General features: G+C 44.7%; 1 protein-coding gene across 2 annotated transcripts in view; it reads right to left on the bottom strand.

Annotated features, from left to right (window-relative positions):
* Positions 1-1,517: 1,517 nt before the first annotated feature.
* jag2b (jagged canonical Notch ligand 2b) overlaps positions 1,518-21,236 on the bottom strand; it is a 47,290-nt gene continuing 27,571 nt past the window's right edge. Inside the window, exons 6-26 of one of the 2 annotated variants that reach the window (XM_079572364.1) lie at positions 17,311-17,441; positions 16,403-16,522; positions 16,206-16,319; positions 16,014-16,127; positions 14,380-14,493; positions 13,995-14,041; positions 12,883-13,056; positions 9,899-10,061; positions 9,625-9,786; positions 9,396-9,509; positions 9,187-9,300; positions 8,900-9,013; positions 8,512-8,628; positions 7,617-7,644; positions 6,937-7,022; positions 5,648-5,761; positions 5,453-5,568; positions 4,678-4,932; positions 4,459-4,590; positions 4,187-4,337; positions 1,518-4,050 (exon numbers count right to left, since the gene is read on the bottom strand). In XM_079572364.1, coding sequence (XP_079428490.1) covers positions 3,533-4,050; positions 4,187-4,337; positions 4,459-4,590; positions 4,678-4,932; positions 5,453-5,568; positions 5,648-5,761; positions 6,937-7,022; positions 7,617-7,644; positions 8,512-8,628; positions 8,900-9,013; positions 9,187-9,300; positions 9,396-9,509; positions 9,625-9,786; positions 9,899-10,061; positions 12,883-13,056; positions 13,995-14,041; positions 14,380-14,493; positions 16,014-16,127; positions 16,206-16,319; positions 16,403-16,522; positions 17,311-17,441 — 2,998 coding nt within the window. In that variant the 3' untranslated portion in view covers positions 1,518-3,532. The remainder of the gene's footprint in view (positions 4,051-4,186; positions 4,338-4,458; positions 4,591-4,677; positions 4,933-5,452; positions 5,569-5,647; positions 5,762-6,936; positions 7,023-7,616; positions 7,645-8,511; positions 8,629-8,899; positions 9,014-9,186; positions 9,301-9,395; positions 9,510-9,624; positions 9,787-9,898; positions 10,062-12,882; positions 13,057-13,994; positions 14,042-14,379; positions 14,494-16,013; positions 16,128-16,205; positions 16,320-16,402; positions 16,523-17,310; positions 17,442-21,236) is intronic. The other variant, XM_079572365.1, reaches the window with a different exon arrangement.

The following is a 21,236-nucleotide window of genomic DNA, read 5'->3' as shown; positions in this document are numbered from 1 at the left end:
TGAGTAACATTTATTTGAAGAAACAGAAAAACCTTATATAAAATGTATTTTTTTCGTTTATTATTGGAAAATGTCAGAATTGAGAAAGTGGGTCCCGAGATGATTTCAGGAGAAAATGCTACTGTTTCTAGTATATTTTGAGTGTAAACCCAGTCAAATATTCAAAATAAATGGTATAAATATGATATGCGATAACTTTATACAATGGGGCTCCTCAGTTTTGGGGTCCCAGCCAAAAAAGTCTGGGAAGTCTGAACCCTTGGACTGATAGGCTACTGAAGTGCGCATTCTCAACTGGGCCGGCACCCAAAAGTGGCTCGCAGGGTCGGGCCGACCAGGCCTGGGTTGTCTTTAGATATTGAAGGTTGATCCCGAAGTTACACCTGTTGGGACCATGACATCTACTCGCGGGATGGAGAGATTAACCGATTTCATCGATCTGGATTTGCGCATAAGCAGAAGCCACAGATCGATAGTATAGCGGAAAGCGTAAAAATGCATCGGATTTCACGCGCTGGTAGGCCTATCTTTATCGGTTATATCTTGCTACATTACAGCCTCACGAGCCGAGCGCCGTCATGTGCATGCGTGTGTCCAAAAAGGCGCACCGCGTGTTGTCTTACCGGTAAACAGGCTTAGGATAGCGGGGGCACGTGGTATGAGCGACGACAAACTTGTCCGTGGCGCAGTGGTGGAGACCTCGTGTACACAGCACGTTGAAAAGTAAAACCAAATACAGATTCAGAAATAATCTGCTGTCTCTGTTTGCCCAAGCTATTATATCTTTTAAAAAGCATAATGATGGCCCAAATCCAAACAAAACTGAAGCAAGGTGCGCATACAACTCAGCTGGGGAAAAGGGCCACACCCATTTTTTTTTTTTTTTACGTTTTAAAAGTGTAGCGGACCTATATCATTTCATTACATCAATTTTAAACATTTGTCAAATCTTCATTTTACTTGGATCATAATGCATCGTGACAAAGACCGAATCGTATCATGTTGGTGGTTGTGAGAAATGTGTGGTTTGTGATGCATCATCATAACAAGGGAGTCAATCTGATCATATCTTATGGTGGTGGATCCAGCAGCTGTGTTTTAGATTGTATCAAGATGTGAATTCAATTGTATCAGAAGCTGAGAATTTCCCATCCCTAATTTTGATGATCAGATTACATAAATGCACATAAATGCTTATGTGCTCCATTACTCCGGTTACACGTTCACAAAATGTATTTTACTTGCACAAGGATGATTATTTGGCTCACTCAGTTTTTCTCCATTTGTCAAAGTGGCAAAGTAATGCGTTGGTGTTTATTTGTTGACCCTTCACCAAATCTTGAGCCAGGATCATGATCAGGAGTACCTGGCTGGAAGAATAGCCCACTGTGCATCATTTAACATTATGGGGGAAACCAGATCCACGAGAATTATCCCACCTGGACACAGAGAGAACCTGAAACTCATTTGGAAGCGGTCTCAACTTCAAACCAAATACAAGCTCATTGAAGGTGTGTCAAAACTGCTTTAATAAATAACTGGGATGATTAAGAACAATGACACATCGTCCAAAGAATGGAAACTCTTTTTTTTGCTTTGTACAAAAAGAACTGAAGTCCCTTGTAGAATAAAAGTATACAATATGCATATTCAGCTTTAACACCAGCAGTGCTGCATCTTAATTCTTTATTTTGTTGTGTCCCATTTACAGACAACACGATGGCGCTTTGAGACAATGACATATGAAATGGGTTGAAACTTCTGAGACTAATTTTTTGAACCGAGTTGGTAACTTAAAACGTGCTAATGCAAACATTGTTCTTCATTAAAGCCTTTAACCCAAACATGAAAACAAAGACCCACATCTGACCCACTGGACTGGGCTTTCCTCCTCCTCCTCCTCCTCGACTGGCTGTTCTACCCAGGAATCTCCACAGAAGCAAAGTGAGACAAGGAGAGCACTTTACTCAGGCGATTAAAACACGCCACAATACACTTCACAAAGAGTTACGTTCTTTATAGAGAAAACAAACCAACAACATAAAAAGATGATACACAAAAAATGCAAGACTCATTACAGTAAGGCACCGCACAACCGAGGGCTTCAGACGGGTTTAAAAATGCTCTTTGGGAGGGGGGTGGGTAGCGTAATTAAGGCTCCAAATTTAAGTTTACAAGGTCACGCCCCCTTTGTGATGTCACATATGGACTCAGTGACCGGTAATTCATTTAATTTGGAAAGGGTATGAGCAGATTAGTCTAGTAACATACATGTCGAAAATTAAACAAACCAAGCGATACAAAAAAAGAACTGGACTGGACATAATCCCAAATTATCATTTTCAATATTAAATAAGACCTTATATAAAAATGTCAGCTGAACGCAAACAACTCATAAGATATAAGAACTGTGCCTGATTTGAGCACTTTAACCCATATTTTTTGCACATGACTAAGAAACAAAATCATAATATTTTCTACGCAAAATGTAAAAAAATATATATATTCTTTTTTTTTTTCTTTTTTCCCCATCGACAGAGCACTTAAACCCTTCAGAAAGTTTGGAACGCTGGTACCTCACTGTAAGGTTTAACTTTGGGACTCTGGATATGAAGTGTTATAAAACCTGCCTATTTCAACTGGCATAAATAAAAGGAATGGCATTGTAAAAAAAAATAAAAATAATATTAATCATATATCAATAATAATAATAATAATAAAAATGTGTGACTTGTCTTTAAGTTACTTATTTCAAATATACACAGCGACTCCTTTAGTATTTACATATATGTACAAAGTAGTGTTTTGATCAAATACCTTGAATGGCGTTGCTGTGAAATTGAACTTTCTAAATGTACATCCCTTTGAGATCTGAGAACACGGAGGTCAAACTGGGCAGCGCGACTCTGAGCGAAAGGCACTTGCTACCAACTCAAATACTGCAAACTCCTCGAACCGAGCTTTCAGCCACGACAACTGACAGACAGGAGAAAACAATGGAAGGCCACGTAGTAGGCACTGGGGTTGGTCCCCTCTCCCTCCAGGCCAATGATTTGGTAAGGCTGGCGTGGGACGGCCACAGGTGGTGGATCAGAGACTGGGCAAAAGGAGGGTCTACCTCTCACCCCCCTTTCCCGGTCCCGAAGTATCTGCCCTATACACTCAACAGGAGCCTGTGACAACTCAACTAAATCATCTTAAACAGAAATGTCTTTATACAGATAGCATTTTCACCTCTCATCATCTCTAAATGGTAAAACTCCAAAACATAAATTGCAAAGAGATCTTTCCTCCTGATAACAAAATGTAGCTCCTTCTGTACATTTTAAAGAAAAATAAGTGACCAGAAATTAAAAAAGGATGTTCACTGTGCTCTAGCCTCCTGGAACTGGTTACAGTGACAAAAACATAAAAAGAAACAAAGAACGGCTTATTAACACAAAGCCTTTATCGCATCAAAATGAGTCCAAAATAAGATATTAGCTGCCTCGCAGCTTCTCTCGCTAGTCATGCGAGTCCTTGAATAAATTGCTTATACACAATGATCTGTGAGGTCTTTTTTCCCGTTGAACACGGCGCTGACATTTTTCCAGCGGTTGTCTTTGGGGCTGTAGCCGGCGGTCCGATGGGGTGACTTGAGGGGTGGGCTAGAGCTGTGCAGGGTGCAGATGACCCCCCCACTGGACTGCACTGCAGTCTTAGAGTACTTATAGACGGGCAGCTTCCCCGCCTCCGCTCCACAGCTCTCCTCTTCCAGCTCCAGCTCTCCCTCCGTCTCAGTCTCCTCCTCCCCCTCCGCACACGTCCGACACGCCGGACCCATGAGCTTCCTCCGCTCCTGCTCGGCCTCCCTATTGCTCTCTTTAAGCTGCTGGGACTGTCCCACCACCACACGGAGGGGCGCCCATTGGTTGTTCACGCTGTCATCTACAGCAGGCCGGGCGTTCCTCTCGCGCTCTTTTCTCCTCTTACGTGTCCACCAGACACAGACGATGATACAAAACAGGCAGAGCAGACAGAAGACAGCACACAGGAGGGGCACCAGGTAATCTGTAAAAGGCCAGACATATATATTATTATATTATATATATTATACTTGAAAGGTAAATGTGTACCAAGGCTTAAAACAACAACGGCCCTAAGCACAAACTTGTGGCACACCCTTTTGCATTACTAGACTACTCACCTACTGATGGGGGCATGACGCGGGTTTCCACTTTGACCTCTGTGACGGCCAAAAGCATGGTGCTGTTATGGCGTTTGGACAGGGTGCTCACGATGGTGCTGGCCACCTGCTGGACACGGCTGTGGTCAGGGAGGTCCTCAGGGTGAAAAGACTACACAACAGAGAACACCAAAGTTAGACTCATTCTGTTCTTACTGGACAGTCCAAAGATGCCAACCTGCAACAATGCAACAGTTTCCATAGAAAGAAAGATCAAACTCAGATTAACTTACAATAGCCACTTCTACAGCATCCTGGTTTGAATGTGAAATGTCACAGAGAAGGAGAACGGAGTGGTCAGTCGCCAGGCTGCGGAGGTCGGGAAGGTACCTCAGCTCAAAGCATATATTTTCCACAGTGGTTCCCTAAATAAACACATGCAAACATGATTAGCAAAAACACACAGCTCGGAATTGTGGACTGGAGTGCGTAGGCACATATGAAGAACTTACTGCTGGAACTTTGTCCTGACCGAACACCAGTGTGATTCGTCCGCAGCTGTTGTCCAGATGCCCAGAGTTCGGCTGGCACTTGGTGGTTGGTTGTGAGGGCGAGGGTCCTGCCATGGAGCACACTCCCCAATGGCGACAGGGGGGTGAGAAGCAGCCCATGTATCTGTGCTCTACACACTCTCGGCCCGCGGGACAAACCTGCCTCTGCTCCTGCTCTGAGGAGTGGAGCTGGCATGGACGACGGCCACAAAACACCTGTCGGCACAAGACACAATGACTTCACTCCCTGTATCGCTGCTGAAATTATTATTTGGTTGTCTTATCTAGAGATCTTAGAAGAGACACTACCATTTAAGTTAATTTCCAGTCCTGTGAGAAACACTTCACGGACTCTGAGCCAAGAGGCACTTATTAAGAGGCTCACAAATTATTTCAACTTCAACTTACAGGTCTAAACAACTCATTAAACTTTTCGTGTGAATGTAGCCCGTTTCCCATGACTCTCAAACAGGTTCCAAAAATACTTGTTAGGTACTTGAGCACTTGCAGAGTTATGTATTGAAATCCTAAATTGCTGAACACTCAGAAGTGACCATATCCTATGTCGTGCCCCGGTAACAAATGATCCAAGCAACTGTGGAGATTCATTTTCACAACTCAGCTGCTTTTAGCGTCTGTTTGAACTCCATGGGAACAGTAGCTGGAGGTCTTTTTCTATTCTTCTTTTAGTCTGACAATAAAGGCCTGATTGTGTGTTTCGGAGGTGCCATGTTACCTTTGTGCAGTCCACTTTTCCGTTGATGCAGTGGCAGCTGTTGCATTCTTCCTCCCAGCGGCTGCCGTGAGGAAACTGCAGCCCCGCGTAGTGGCAGGTCTTTCCTATGCCTATGACTGGAAGGGATATCCAATAGTCAATATTTTACCAAGGAAAAGAGGTCAAGGATATTGAAGGAAATAACTAGATAGTTACACTCTTGACATCGTGACCCTCTTCTCCCGAGTGGACAGATGCATCGGTAGCCATTGATCTCGTCCACACAAGTAGCTCCATAGGCGCATGGGGAGGACTGGCATTCATTAATGTCTAGGATTGAAAAAAAAGAAAAAAACAATTTGAAATGTGTACCACGCATATACTCAAATCAAACCAAGGTAATGTGGTAACACCTTTTTTTATTACTATTTTCTAATCTGTTTCCAGAAATGTCTTTTAAATTGACCCTCCTATCTTTTTATCCTATTTTAAAGCCCCAAAACATAAGCTGACTGTGCCTTATCTAAAGAATTAATCTCACATGACCTTCTTGTAAGCCCCCCAAAATACATTTGGACAAGCAATTCCCAAACGCGCCCGAATGTAAGCCACTCATCATCGTGTCCTTTCACCTATAAATAATTCAAGCAATCATACACCAAGCTAAAACCCAATGGCGATTTAAGCTGCCTTTTCAATGCTTCCCCTTTGCAGCGAAAATCACCTTGAGCGCCCCATTGTGCGGACTTCACATCAACACAATCACCGCGAGGACCCTCAAATTTGGGCTGGACAGAAACGGTGAGCGCTATCCGGCCCGGGACAAAGCGGTTGGGACAAGGAGAGTTTCAGGGTCACTGGGTAATTTGTCTTGCGTGTGCGTTTGTGTGACTGTGCGAGTATGGAGGAGGGTTCACCTTTGGCCTTTCAGGGCCCCGAATTTAGGTGTCAGGGTGTCCATCTAACTCTGGTACTACCCCCCAAGCTCCCATCCTCCCGTCACTCAAACACACTCGTAATCACAGTGTTCACCGCTGTTATTGTCTGCGAGGGGCAAATCCTTTAAGTGATTTTCTGTATATTGTGTCTAAGCATCGCCATTGTGAGCGCTCCTCGTGTCCCAGGCATTCAGCACAGACTAGGTAAGCTTATTTTGCTTTTCCCATAAATGTCTCATTTATCCCACCATCTTTCAATTATTTATTAGTCACTAGTACCGTTTTAAAAGGGTTTAGTTTCTCTACAATAAAACCTGGAATGCTCCGCAGTGTGACTTTAAAGCTAATTTGAATTGAATACATTTTGTTTAAGCTGAATGCCAAATCAACCTTTGTTTGTAAAAGGCAACACAAAGTCATGGATGAAGTTTGTACGCCATCGTCTGTACCGGGTTGTTTTAGTGTTGAATAACAAAACACGATAATAGCATTGCATCTTTGCTTGTGGACTGTTCTTTTATTATGTGCCGTGATTTCAATCCAGATGTTGGGACACGTGATACTCACTGATTCGACAATCTGGTCCAGCAAAGCCCGGGGCGCACTCACAGCGAAACCAGTTGATGCCGTCCACACATATGCCACCGTTGTAACTAAAATTGAAAGGAGAGACATTTTTTTTAAAATATATCAAGAACCACGTCCTTCCAGCTGCTACAAAGCTCACTTTTGTGTGTGTGTGTCCGTGTGACTTGGATTCAGTGGGGGAGAGCACCGACACCCCATTCTCATCAATACAAGCCAGCACTTTTCAGATGCTAATAGGCGTGTCCAACCCCTCCCTTACCCCTTATCCCCCCACTCTGTTTGGGTCCTCCTCAAAGCCTCAAACCACCACCCCCCCTCCCCAGGTCGCACGGGAACTACAATGGGATTGACACCCCCCCCGACCGGCATTCAACCACAAAAAAACGTCCCACCTCTCTCCCTATTCTTTTCAATATCCCTGCGTCCGAGATGCCTCTTTAAGCTTTGATATAAGGACAACTTCCACAGTGCTCTTAGCTGGACCTCCTCCGCCCACACTCACCCCCCTCCCGCCTTCCCACCTCCCCAACCAAAATGAGACACCCTCCTGGCACCCCCGCTCGGTCACGTGAGCCTTCCCTCTGATGTGGACGATGCGGAGAGGAAGGAGAGAAAGAATAGGATGCGTCTAGATTATTAAGGCAGGAAGTGATACGTACCATGGGTGAGGATTGCAGTCGTTTATATCTGTGGAAGGGCAAGAGACAAGACTATTGTTAGCACAGTGTGGTTAGCACTGATAGCACATATTCTTTCATTATGTAAAGATAAAAGGAGGGGTATTACGCGGAATCTACTTTGTAGACCATTTTGACCGTGTTACAATGTCGTTCCATCCTCAAAATCTTATTGTCATGTTTTGCAGCAATACTTATTCCTCCTAAGCAATGCACTGAAATGCAAAAACATCCGCCAAAGCTTCGCTACTACAAAGCAGCTCGGGACAGCTCGCTCTGAGACTAGTCCTGACCTGTCCAGACAGTGTAGGGACACTGAGGGTTGTTGTGAGGGGGAGCGAGGGGAGTGGGGGTCTTGGAAAGAATGGAAGGGAGACTTTGAATAAGCTGTTTTAGACCAATATAGCATTTTTTGCTCCCTCTTTAAAAACGAAATGCACGCTGAAAACGTATTCACATTAGGGCTGCAAGACTTTGGGAAAATAGCAGTAAAATCTGACAGAAAGCTGAAATATGAACTGCTAAACTAATACAATACTCACATGCATTTTAGAACATGTTTGTAGAATAGTGATTTATCAATTTGTCATTTTAACTTGATTGCCTGATTGAGTGCAGCCATAATCCAAATGTGCTTCGTCAAGATATCCTGCCCTTTTAGAAGCTCATGAATATTTTGTGATTTAGCCTATTCTCATTCACCGTTTTGAAAGGGTGTCGTTTTCAGTTTTATTCCCCCTTGATTTTTCACTTTACAAGTCATGTTGCCACAGCAATGAAAAATCGCTCTTGCCTCCACAAATAAAGCTTCAACTTCCCTACCGCACAGTACAACAGAGTTAACGGGAAACACTAGATTTGGCAGAAATAGCCTTACTTTGTTCGCATGTGGGGCCTTCCCAGCCCTCTTTGCAGATGCAGGTGAAGGTGTCCCCGCCTCCCACGCAGGTCCCTCCGTTTAAACACGGGCTGGAGGCGCACGAGTTGTTCTTGGCTGGAAAACCAAAACGAGTGAGTCAGAAAGTTGGAAAAAAAGATATCGTAGAGCATGCTGAACACCACGTATAAAGGCCTACGTAAAAAGAAAAAGGCACCGGAATTTTGAGAACTGCCATCATTCTTTAGGTCGATGCAAGATTTTAAGTAAAAATGTAGGAAAGCTTGGGAGATTTCAGGTGTGAATATTTTTTTCTTTGCTTAATTCATAGTATCACTCGATGCTAACTGCAAATACTAACAGTACGTTTCCCCTTTAAAATCCTTACCGGTGTTGCATGTGTTTCCGCCCCATCCCGGTGGACACGCACAGCGGAAAGTGTCCCCATGGTCGTAGCAGGTGCCTCCGTTGTTGCAGGTTGTAGCGTCACACTGACTCTCGCCTATTTGGAAGAAAAGAAAAGTCAACATCGCGTTCATGAAGCTTTACCAAATGACTAAGATGGCGCCAAAGAAAGAAATGTGTAAGCCCATAAAAACCCGCTCACGTCGACATGTTCTCTGGAGATACAGAGCCGTAAACCGACACGTTAATACGAGGGATGGTGTAACTCACGGGAATGACAGGTCTTGCCCTTCCAGCTGTCGGCGCACTCGCAGTAGAAGTCGTTCACCAGGTCCACGCAGCGGCCGCCATTTTTACAGGGGTTGTGTCTGCACTCGTTCACGTCTGGGGGAAGGACAAAGAGACACGAGGGGTTAGGAGCAATGTCGAGTGTGTTACTTGGAATCACAAATCGCGAGGAGGAAGAATAATAAACTCACTGAGGTCACACAGACGTCCCTCCCAACCGTCGGGACAGACGCACTGGAAGGAGTTGATGCCGTCGATGCACGTGCCGCCATTTTCACATGGGTTACTCACGCAGTCATTGATGTCTGAGAAAATTAACAGAAAAATAGCGATAAATGACAACAACAACAAAAAAATCTTCCAAACACATTTTTCTTTTCATTTATGATGATTACAGTGAAGTTCATATATTGCACGTACTCTCGTGACAGTAGATGCCACTGAAGCCCTCGTCACAGATGCAGGTGAAGTTTCCGGTGGGATGGCTGACGCAGCGTCCGCGAGGTCCACACACGTTTGAGGAAATGTGCCGCACCGAGGAAGAGTCGTTGGACGCCACGGCAACGGTGCAGCTGTCGATCACTGGGAGCAAAATTAAAAAGGGCAAAATAAGCATTACTTGTACTTTGTTCCGGACGTTCCTTTCACATATGAGGGCAGGAGTGGACTAGGAGGAGGGGTCAGTATCGCTTACCCTGACATGGGGTGGTCTGGCAGTTCTCCTTGAGAGTGGCGCAGGTTTTGCCCTCGTAGCCTTCGGGACAGGCGCAGTAGAAGTCCTGTCCCATACTGTGGCACGTGGCTGCGTTCTCGCAAGGGCTGGAATCACAAGAGTCTGCAGGGGTCCAAGTTGGGATCTACGGAGAAAAAGTACAATACAGTGTCACTACAAGTACGGCTCAGTGGTGTGGCAAAGAAAATGTGGTTTAAAAACAGAGTACAGTGCCGCAGAGACAGCTCAAGACCCGCTAAACTGGCGAGCTGCTTAGCCGGGCTCAACTCTGCGCTGCTGATGTTCACTATAAATCGAAGGTAAGTGGAACAGCCAAGTAAAGCCGCCGAAACGTCCCGTAAGCTCATCAAGGGAAGCTACACACATTCACTCGGCCATGTCTCTGCCTCCTAATCTCTCAAGATTACTCCAAGACAGACGCCTCGCCGACAGACGCGACAAAGTGACCACACCAGGGCAAGATGTGTCGCTATGGGGACACATGTTGATTCTGTATAAACTATTGAGATGTGTTAGCCAAGGCAGACTTAACTATGACCAGGTTTAGCCTTGGATTAGTCTTTTAGACCAGGATCATCTCTTGAACACTGATCAATGGTAAGTTTTAGTTCTACACATTGTACCTCCTTCACACTAAGCCATATATTATCCAGAGGCGTGAAAAGTCGGTCATTTCCATAAATCACCGAGAGGATGGCGCAGGGACCACTTTTGCTTTTTCCTTCACGGTGCAAAACGCAGGCAAAAATCTCCTTTTGTATAAACAGGGCACTTCATAAACTTGCACCCATTTGCCATTTAAGGTGCTGAAGAGGGGGCAAAAGGGTGGCCCGAGTCTGTGGTCACACTGTTTAGTTTAGAGACAGCAACAGATCCATGTATCGTTACCCTGTGTATGTTGCATGTGTGTGGTCAGGGGGACCTTGTCTAAGGAAAAGTGCCGAAAGTTGATTCAACCAAACATGTCAAGGTGGAGGAGGAGGATACACTGCATGACCCCAGAACAGGATGCAGAGTATATCAAAGCACCAAGTTCAAAATGTAAATATTGTGCATTTTATATTTCTTTGATTCATGGGTTTGTAAATAACTGCATGATGTAAGAGCGATAAAGTACCAGTGTGCCATACAGTAATACGATGCAGTAGTGTGTCGTTTTGTTTCCTAGGGGCAGGGATACACACTGCCCGTAGTACTCCGGCACAGCTCCAGCGTCGCCTCATTCAAACGGGCTCATATTTAGAGTAGGGATGCTAAATCAGGATTGGCTCATGACCAGCAATGTCCTCCATTTCTGTGCCCAAGGGATTCACTCAAGTGTCGGCTTCCTTAGGGCTAACCTACATTCACTCCCAGCAAAATGGCCAAATGAGGGGCATTGCGAGAAAATGTAAAAATAACCCATATTTGGATCAGTGGGAATGCTCTTTTGTGCATGTTCTACAACGCAATGAGCCGACTTCAAAACTAATAGGATAATCCTGATTGAATCTGAATCTTAAAGCAGTACTAAGTAACTTACCTTGCCTTTTCGGAGTCCCACTGGGGGTAATACAAGTGCCATATCCCCCTGGTGTCTCTGGCCAGAAAACCACAATTGCAACTTGGCTGCCACCGGGTTGGAGCCACCAATACTAATAGAACACTAATAGAATCACGAAGAAGAAGCTAACAAGCTAACGGGCAAAGCTAACTGCGGGCTAGCGCCACTTAAACAGTATTTAGAGCCACGTTTGAGCTAAAAAAATGTATCTTCATTGTGTAATTGGATGTACAATCCCTCCCCCCCTTTGTCTTTTCTGTCAGTGTAGCATTTACTCCGACAGGCAATTAAAAAATAAATTTAAAAAACGCAACATGCTCCGACACCTGCAGTTGCGCTTATGGCCTCTAGGGGCACGAGTTACTTAGTACTGCTTTAAATCAATGGCCGCTGGCTGCCCTGCTTTTTGACCACAAACGTGGGGGCCGCCATTGCTCCGCCGTTGCTGTAGTACCTCCATATCGCCGCTAGGCCCCCATTGAAAAGCATTGGACTTTAGACACGTTAAAAACTACTTTAAAGCCTGGTTTCAATTGTTTCAACACTAGACTAGGCTAGACATTCCTCCTGAGATAACGCTGGGTTAATCACAATATATGAAACCAGGCTAGTTTTCGTAATATGAATTTTTGAAATCTCGTACTTAATGAGGGTCGGACTGTTAGCATTGGAGCAGCGCGAGCTACACGTCACGCAAGGGCCAAGTCTACGGTGAAAATCCTGCCCGTATGTCCTTTTTAGGAATATGCTTCGTCAGAGCTGGGGAGGCGGAGTCTGTAAATCCGCCATCAATTCCCCCACGGCCGTGGTCATTCTGGTAAACGGGGAGGAGTGAGCATAAGACGTCCATTTTTTTTTACAGTCTATGCTTTAAATCTATTAGCGGTTTACTAACTGTTCACTTTAAGAGAACATTATAATGCAAAGTTTACTTTATTCTGCTGAAGAGCTCCGATCTGTATTTAATGGATTTTATTGCGTCATAGACGGAAGTCCATAATCCATCACCGACCCATACTGAGCAGATTTGCATTCAAAGTAAGTTCAAGGACCGTTAGCTGAAAGTGAAAGAGGCCATTTCAGGCTAATTCAAAATTCTCTCACTTTTTTTTTTATAAAGACATTATTTCAAATTGCATAGAATAAAATATCAAATCTGTGGAGTTCAAAAGAACGCATTTAAGCCTCATCTATTCATGTTAACTTCAAATGAAATGTTGTATTTTTATTACAGCGGCGAAAGTATAACTCGACTTCTTCCACAACAACCCAAGCACAACTGTTCCCCCTTCGGCATTTTATATGTCTCCAGCTAAGTCTCCTCACTGCAACAGGCCGCCTGCTGCTTTAAATATAGTGGTGTGTGTCCAGCGCTCGGACCTAGGGGCAACTTGAGCCTCACCTCGCACAGCTGTCCAGCGAACTCGAGCGGGCATTCACACACGAAGCCGTCCAGCACCGCGTGGCATTTGCCGTTGTTGTGGCACGGCTGGCTGTCACACTTGTTTCTCTGGATCTCGCAGTGAGTGCCCACGAAGCCGGGAGGGCACAGGCAGTGGTAGCCCCGCGGACCTTCCTGTTAAAACAAATAATAACGCACCGTGTTAGATCTTGCCGTTCAGACAGATAAGCATCGTATCTAAACCTAAATAATACTTTTTTTTTTGTCCACTTATGGGACTTTTCATCATTCAAAAGATAAAATATTTTGCATTGCATTTCGATGGGAATAATCCTCCAATAGCCACAACTGCATAAGTCAGACTAGCAGAGGAGTGACTGCCCAACTGCATATGCCCCCTAAATTCACCAATAATTAAAGTGATAGTCTGGAAGTCCAAATGTTTTACAAATTTTGTAAAATCTGCAAAACGACTACCTGGTCTTGCATTTTGATGTTAAGAAAGGAATAATAAATGTTCATTATTTTTGGTAAATAATACATTTACTCCTTCCGGGATCTCAGCAACTAATCAGAGTCTAGTATCCTCCCACGTTGACCAATGAGACGAGCTTTTCCTGTGTACCAGCCTGTCAGGTCCAATCAGGAGGGAAGGGGAGGAGCTTGATCGTTAACTTTTGACAATTCTGTTCCTGCTCTCCTCATTTTGCAAACTGAGAAGTGCATTCTGGTTCGAGGGGAGGAATTAGAGTGAAATTTGAAAGTAAACAATCAATCGCCCTCGCTTTGTAAACTTACAGACCATCACTTTAAGCAAGATCACATTTATAAAGTGGGTAAAGCATCTTCCCAATGGACAAAGAATCTAGTTTTGGTAGCAGGAACCAAACCAGCAACCTTTGGGTTAAAACTGTAAATAAATGGTAAAGGGCCTTGTATATAAAGCACTTTTGTGGGGTCTATCGTGCTACATGCACACTTTCATACAGCAATGATTGCAAATATTACCCACAGTGAGATTAGAGGAATAATGTCTTGAACACACTTGAAGCAAAAATGTGTGAAATGAGAATTCCAAGTTTGAAATAGGCAGGACGAGAACTTGAGCATACCTTGCATGTGGCGCCGTTCTGGCATTGACCGTGACACCCATTCAAGTCTGAAAATGCAAAACATGAAGTTGAGACATTTTTTTTTTTTTTTTTCATCATGTATATTCAGAAAACGGGGCTTGCGCAAACATTTTTTAACAAGTTTGAAAAGAAATGACTAGTAAAGCCAAGAAAGTGCCAAGTGCCTGAAGATGGTAATAACCTTGCATGCAGGTTCAGTCACGACTCGGCAGCTGGGTTACCAACTTGTGTGAAAGTTAGGGCTGATTAGAAGTGCTACACCTACAAGAGTGCACTGTACACGTGTAGGAAGCAGAATAGGAGCTGCACCAGTGGGAGGACAGGGAGTTTAAGAAGTGCCGAAAAACCAATGAAATGTACTGACTGATGTCACACTTTTGTCCAGACCATCCCCGAAAACAGACGCAGTAATATCCACCAATCAAATTTTTGCAAGAAAGAGCACTGACACAGGGCTTGCTTTCGCACTCATTTACATCTGTGAAAGCAGGAGGCAGAGGGAGGCGGATCAGTCAAACAGGAGAAGAAAAGTTCTCCAAAACCCTAAACCGGGCTGCAAAATTATTCACAATCGACCTTTAATTGCAATTTCAACGGTCACATTAAGTCTCTTGTAAAGATTTCAATTATTTAGACAGTCTCTGTGGAGCTTTAGGTTCTGACCTATTAAAAGGATATTAAAAAAGGATGTTTCCTCACACATCTCCCAGCTCTAGCCCTTAATGTCCCAAATGAAAGTGGAAGCGTGCATCTTTATACGCTCGAACAAAAACCAGTCATCTGTACCACGCAGTTTCCGTTTCAGTGTGATGCGGCTTCGGTTTACAAACTGTCTTGTAACGGGAAGCCGTGTCAAATGGTGCCACTGGAATATTATGTATCACTGTATACAAGGCAGACGAGGAGGGGCACTGGTGGCAAGAGCGTCAGGAAAATATTGGATCAGAAAACTCTATCTTGCTAAAAGCATACTCTTCTTCTTACACTGGGGATCCCCATCCAGTCTCATTTAATTCGAGATTATTTGATGGATGCTAGTAATGCATAAAGTTAGGCGTTGTTCTGGTGGAGACATGGTTAACCAAGTGTTCTGATGCTTTAGTGTGTTAGGTGTATTTACCAGTAGAGACCCGGAAGCTAACCAAATTCCTTCGCTGTGATCTTGTTTTTTCCTTTTATCCTTGCTGTGGCTAAAGTTACTGTGTGGACTGGTTGCGGTGGCTCACGGAATTTTATTCACACTTTTCTCTTCAGCCTCCCATGAAACGCCCAAGAGAGAAGGCAAGACGACAGCTGGCACACTGCGCCGCTTTTGTTTGATTTGTCCTATATAGATGAAATGAGAAGATGCTGGTGGTGGGGTTTTGGAGCAGTGGGGTTGGTTGGCGCTGGGTTTAGGGGGTTGGGGTAGGGGAGTCAGGGGTGGGGGGGGCTTGCTGTACACACCTGCCCCCCAGTGAAACCCTAGCCCACACATACAGTACATTGAGCAGGTAACACAGGAGGCCAACAGCAGCCCCGAAAGACGACACCGGGCGCTGGAAAGACGACACTGTCCTGCGCGGATCCCGTTCCCGACTCCGACCCCACCCCTCGGCGCTCCAAATGACACACAAGTTTGTTTACCAGCACGCGTACATTTCCTGGCCCCGCTACGGTCACGTCCGCTCGCCGGGAACACAGCGACGCACATAGACGGATGTGTTTTTTCTCGAGGTGCTAATAAAGTTTGTTTGAAGCAGAATATTCTTGATTATGTGGGGAAAAAACAAGATATTCTTTACAAAATTGTGCAGCCCTGGTTAGTCAGGTCGCAAATGCAACCGTTTTAAGATTCATAAATGCTCTGGTCATTGTCTTAATCATTGCAAACATAAAAAGCTAAAAGTTAGGCTTAGGTTCTGGCTATCCGCAGACTAAACTTTCCATGGTCTGGCCCTCTGTGGTGCAGGACTGTGGTATTCTGATCATGAATAATAAATGCATTTGGAGGCTCACCTATCTGGCAGGTCTTTCCTTCCCACTGCGGGGGGCACACGCACTCAAAGCCATCCTCCAGATCGATACAGGTCCCCCCCTGAGCACATGGGTTTGATGCGCACTCGTCCAAGTCTAACACAAGTGAAATGACTTTAGATCTCTAGATAATCAATGCAGGATAGGTAAATGAGAAGTATGTGAAGTTCGTACTGTTGGCACAGGTGGGGCCGCTCCAGCCCGGAGGACAGTGGCACTCGAAGCCAGTGAGCACCTCGTGGCATGTCCCTCCGTTAGCACAGGGATCAGAGACACAGGCGTGCTCAACTGCAACACAAAGCACAAGAGTTGACCTCACTGTGCTGTAGAGACACACGCTTTTAGGAGAAATGTGGTCAAGGTGTTTTTACCGATCTGGCAGGTTTTCCCCGAGTAGCCCTGAGGACAGGCGCAGTAGTACTCATCTGGCTCCGTGTTCATGCAGGTGCCGCCGTTCACACAAGGCTGATGGCGCCCACAGTAGTTCAGATCTAGAAACGGTAGAGAAACAGTAATACCTTTATGAACCTAAAATAAGATTCCCATTCGAAATAGAAACTGCAGTGCAGAATCTAACTCTGCCTTGAGACACCGCTGATTGGCCGCTCGCTGCTTGCGTTGGGAGTTACTAGGAAGCCTCAGTAGAGCACCAGCTGTCAGTTCTGACGGGAACCACTAAGTGTTTTCACAAGCACTCTGTTACAGAGATGAGGGAGCTGTACAGTATTTACAGCGAGTATTTCTGCTTTTTATCAGAGGGATATAGTACTAAAAGAAATGGCCATTTTGGCCACTTCAGTGTCTGTGTTTCCAATACACTTCTCAGGTTTTTCATTGTAAAAACAGCCTCCACTGCGGCCCATTTGATCCTGGCTCTTACTCTAAAGGCCAGGTCACCCAAACGCTAGTAAATAAATGAGCAGGGATCTGTCTCCAGCGAGGATCTTCAGTCTCATCCCCTGAAGAGCCCTCATGACGAGGCAGTGCAGAGGGATCAGGTATCTGTACCTCTGCTCGGATAGCACAGCAGTAAAACTATCCCGTGCTCTCCAGTGAGCAGGAAGCAGCTAACATCTTACTACACTCATTACATCAAGACAAACAACCTGAACCAGCAATATGAGGGGCAGGCTGGATCACAGTCTGACAGAGAGTGAACAGCTCTGGTTCACCTGTGCTTTTAGAAAGAACTATTACCATTTATATTGGTCAATGTCCCATAAGCTGCCAATACTTTTTAAACTGGTCTGTTATTTTAGTTAAGTAATAAGCTCCATACCTTTATCGCAGAGCAGACCTCCCCAGTTCCTCTCACAGTTGCACTGCCAGGGCTGGTGACAGGTGCCATGGACACATCCAGGATAGAGCACGCACTCGTCACACAGATCTCCCTGCCACCCGTAGTTACACCTGAGAAACACACCAAAACAGACGGTCCATCATTTCGGTTTTCATCACTTGAGTGCATTCCCTTCAGGTCTTTGGGCTTACTATTGTGTTTGAAGCCCTAAGGAACAACTTTTATGATGTTTTTTTCCTGATCCAAGTTTGTTCTTGTACAAACAAAGCACCATCAAGACTTCTAGGCTGTAAAATTTCCAGTTTAAAAAAAAAGTGAAAAGCATAACTGCGTTCGCTCAAATACTGTTGATTTTTCTGTCTTACGGGGGACACGTGCAATAATGCCTGCTATGCCCAAAACTAGAGCTTCGGCTGCGATCAAGTGCACTGCTCGAACCTAAACTCAAAGAACACTCCCGTCAGATAGCCTATATATTGTTTGTATTTTGAGCAGCGTGGGAAGCGGGGGGGTTGTGGACAAACAGTGGAAACACACCTAATATTGTCCCGGCTCAAAGCGTCCCAAGGCCTCCAGCCGCCTAATCTTAGTGGAGGGTGACATTCCAGGGCAGGAGGGTTAAGAATACTTCCAGCAGCTCCCATGTTCCCTGGTGGTGTAGTATGGGACGGGGGCAGCGGTGGGGGGGTGTATGTGAGACAGTGTGTGTATACAGTGGATCCGTCTCCTGAGCGAGAGGCTATTCCGAGGCTGAGGTGTCGTCGAGCCAGCTGTCTTGTCAATTGACTGCTATTTTGAGTAGGAGCCCTCTCCTGCAGACGGCACCGCCACTACTGTTAGGCCATGCTCCGTACTGCATACTGTGTGTCTGTACTTTGAGACGGATTTAAAAGTACTGGTGGCTACTTCGGCCGCTACTGTAAGGTCAGAACCTGTTAAGTTAGTTGCGTTGTTTGCTTTGGCGAAGACGTGTTTCCCCTCTTGCCTAATGCTCTAATGTTCTGTAGTTATGTAATCAACGGCAGGTCGAGAGGCCGTACACCTGGAAAGACTGCCGGGCATTTGTGAGTGCTTTATGGGTCACTTGGGTGCGGTTTGATTTGATAGGAGCCACAATCCTAAGAGTGTTTGTAATGAATCTGTTGAAACCGGCCCAGATTGCAAGGAAAGTGACAGATGCAATGTGTTAAACTAGTGCTAGTCACAGAAGGAGGGCGTGTGAATGACCACTGTTTGTCATTGCTGTATTGATCTTGGAGTGCTAATTTGAATAGGGCTGAACGATTAAACGCCTTTGCAATTTTATCACGATATTACACAGCTTGATTTCCAAATCACAGAGGCACACGATTTTGGCCAATGCAGGTGATGGCCACAGCCCATAGAAGTGAATGTAGTGGCGAGATGCGGCGGCGACGTCCGCTCCACCGCACTTTTGTTTATTTCTCTGTCTAGTTAAAGGGATATTTCAGGATTTTTGACCTAGGGCCTCATTTCCTAGTTATTGCTGTTGATTTCTGTAGATTTTTTTATTATTATTTATGCAGTCCTTATATTTGAAGAGTTTAGAGGTGCTGGTGCTAGTGCTAGGCTAGCGCATGTTTATGGTAACTAGTAGCCTGCATTAAAAACAGTCCAATCCAAGCACAGTGCACCCGGAAAATCACTTATAACACCAGATTACCGATAAAAATGTCTGTGTTGACTCAAATTTTGTACTTATATTTGAGTAGCATCAGCTTCTCGGTTGTAAGCTACGCAGCGGCGGAGTGATCTACTAGGTTACTGGGTCTACAGTAGTTTGTTTACCTGCAGCCGGCATTACTACACATGGAATTCACAAAGGAGCTTTCTACAAATCAGATATGGCAACGTTTGGAGGACGATCCCATGATTTAGAAGAGGTTTTTAATGCAGGCTACTAGTTACCATAGACATGCACTAGCCTAGCACGGGCCTAGCACCACTACACTCGAAAAAAAAAAAAAAAACCTCAAGAAATCGACAACAACCTGGATAACAAGGAAATGAGGCCCCAAGTGAAAAATCCTGAAATAAGGTGCACAGTAGATTGTATGGTGAAAATGTCTCTTCTCCGTTAGCATTGCATTAGCCGCCGCGCTAGACGAAGGTGAGTCGTGTGCTGCTTGTAAAGAGTAAAGAGACCTTTAAGAACCTAAAAGGAGGCTTATGTTTGGGAATGTTTTGGATAAAGATAAGAACTTATCTTACAACCATTGACTGAATTTCAGTATAAACTTATTGTAAATTATGTAAATGGCCATGTGGACTATTAATTATATTTCATGTGATTATAAAGGATAGTTGTAAATAATCAATTGTCTCAGTTTAGGCTAAAAAAGTTATTGACGGTGAATAAGGAAAAAATAAATAGATGAAATTTAAATCCCAATATTGATTTTATCAATAAAAATATAAATTTGAGTGAGCCTCCATCACAGTGCTGCTGTGCCTCCCATGATCAGTGCTTATGTAGTCAAGTAACAACAAATTGGCTGGTGAGGGGGCGAGAAGAGGGTGCGGCTAAAGAAAAATGTTCAGTCGCAGGTATTTGGTCTTCTTGTGATCATATTTTGCAATTTTTTTCCAAGCCGTGTAGAGGTACTTCTAGCAGCAGCAGAAGCTGTAGTAATACTAGAACTTCCACTATTACTATTACCATCTCTTCTCTACATATTACAACAGCAAGTTATCCATGCCTACACACATCAAAAACTTTGAGAAGCCCAATAACATTTGACAGCAGTGAAGAAACACAACTTACAGGCATTAGCCAATTCAGTGAGCACCTTTCACTGCCTGAGGGTATGAAAAGCGGCATTTTGAGGTTTAATACAGGGCCATTTTATTCTGATTACTCATCAAAGACCGTAGGCGTGCATTTTCTTTATGTGATGTGTCAAAGGTTGAAAACGCCCAAAGTAATCCGGGGGACACAGCTAGAGAACTTGGAGGAAATATGCCCCGACAGGCCTAATGTGTGCTAATAAAAATCCCGAATGCGTCAGGCTGACAACAGGCACGCAGCAATGCTTTGTGTTTCGCCGAGCCCCATAAAGCCGTGATGGATTGTTACCAGTGAAAGGAGATGGCAACGATTATAATGCCAGTTGGTGAAATTCATGCCACTGCAGAACCGCTCTTTTACGGTGGCTCCTCCATTCACTGCGTCACTGTGGCTTTGACTGCAACCTGACATTTGGGAACAATACGGAGCAAGCCGAGTAACGCCACACACAAACAGAAGCTAATACTGCGACTGCAACTCACCAACTGCAAAGGCAACTATTAAGGTGAACGGGAACTCGCTGCGTGCAACGGTGGCGACTGCAGCTCCTACTCATACTTTCAGGCAGAGGAGAAATTTGTCAACTAAAGTATTTTACTGCATATGCAACTTCTAATACAGTATTAGTCAATGGAGTATATGAAAAACTACTACTAATGCAGAACCAAAAGAGGCACATGGAGCACAGTTGGCCTACTGCTTACGTCTACCATATAATATTATGGGAGATAATGTGAGAATGTCATGATCTGCGGTTGCTGCAGTTGGTCAGGTCTAGGGTTCAGCAACACAACAATGAGATGACATTTCCAGGATTCATCAGGCCCACATTGTGAAAGAATGGTTCAGGGAGCACGAGACATCATTTTCACACATGGATTGGCCGCCACAGAGCCCAGATCTTAACACCACTGAGAATCTTTGGGCTTTGCGCAGTCGTCACACTCTCCCGTCATCGATGCAAGATCTCGGTGAAAAATTAATGCAACACTGGACCTTTTGACATTGCGGAATCTTGCGGAGACAAAGCCACAGCGAACGTGTGCAGCGATCAAAGCTGAAGGCGGACACACCAAATGTAACTTTTTTTGGAGCA

Source organism: Gobius niger (assembly GCF_951799975.1).
Source record: "Gobius niger genome assembly, chromosome: 15".
NCBI lineage: Eukaryota > Metazoa > Chordata > Actinopteri > Gobiiformes > Gobiidae > Gobius > Gobius niger.
Note: the sequence above shows the minus strand (reverse complement) of the source record. Positions and strands in the feature narration are given on the sequence as shown.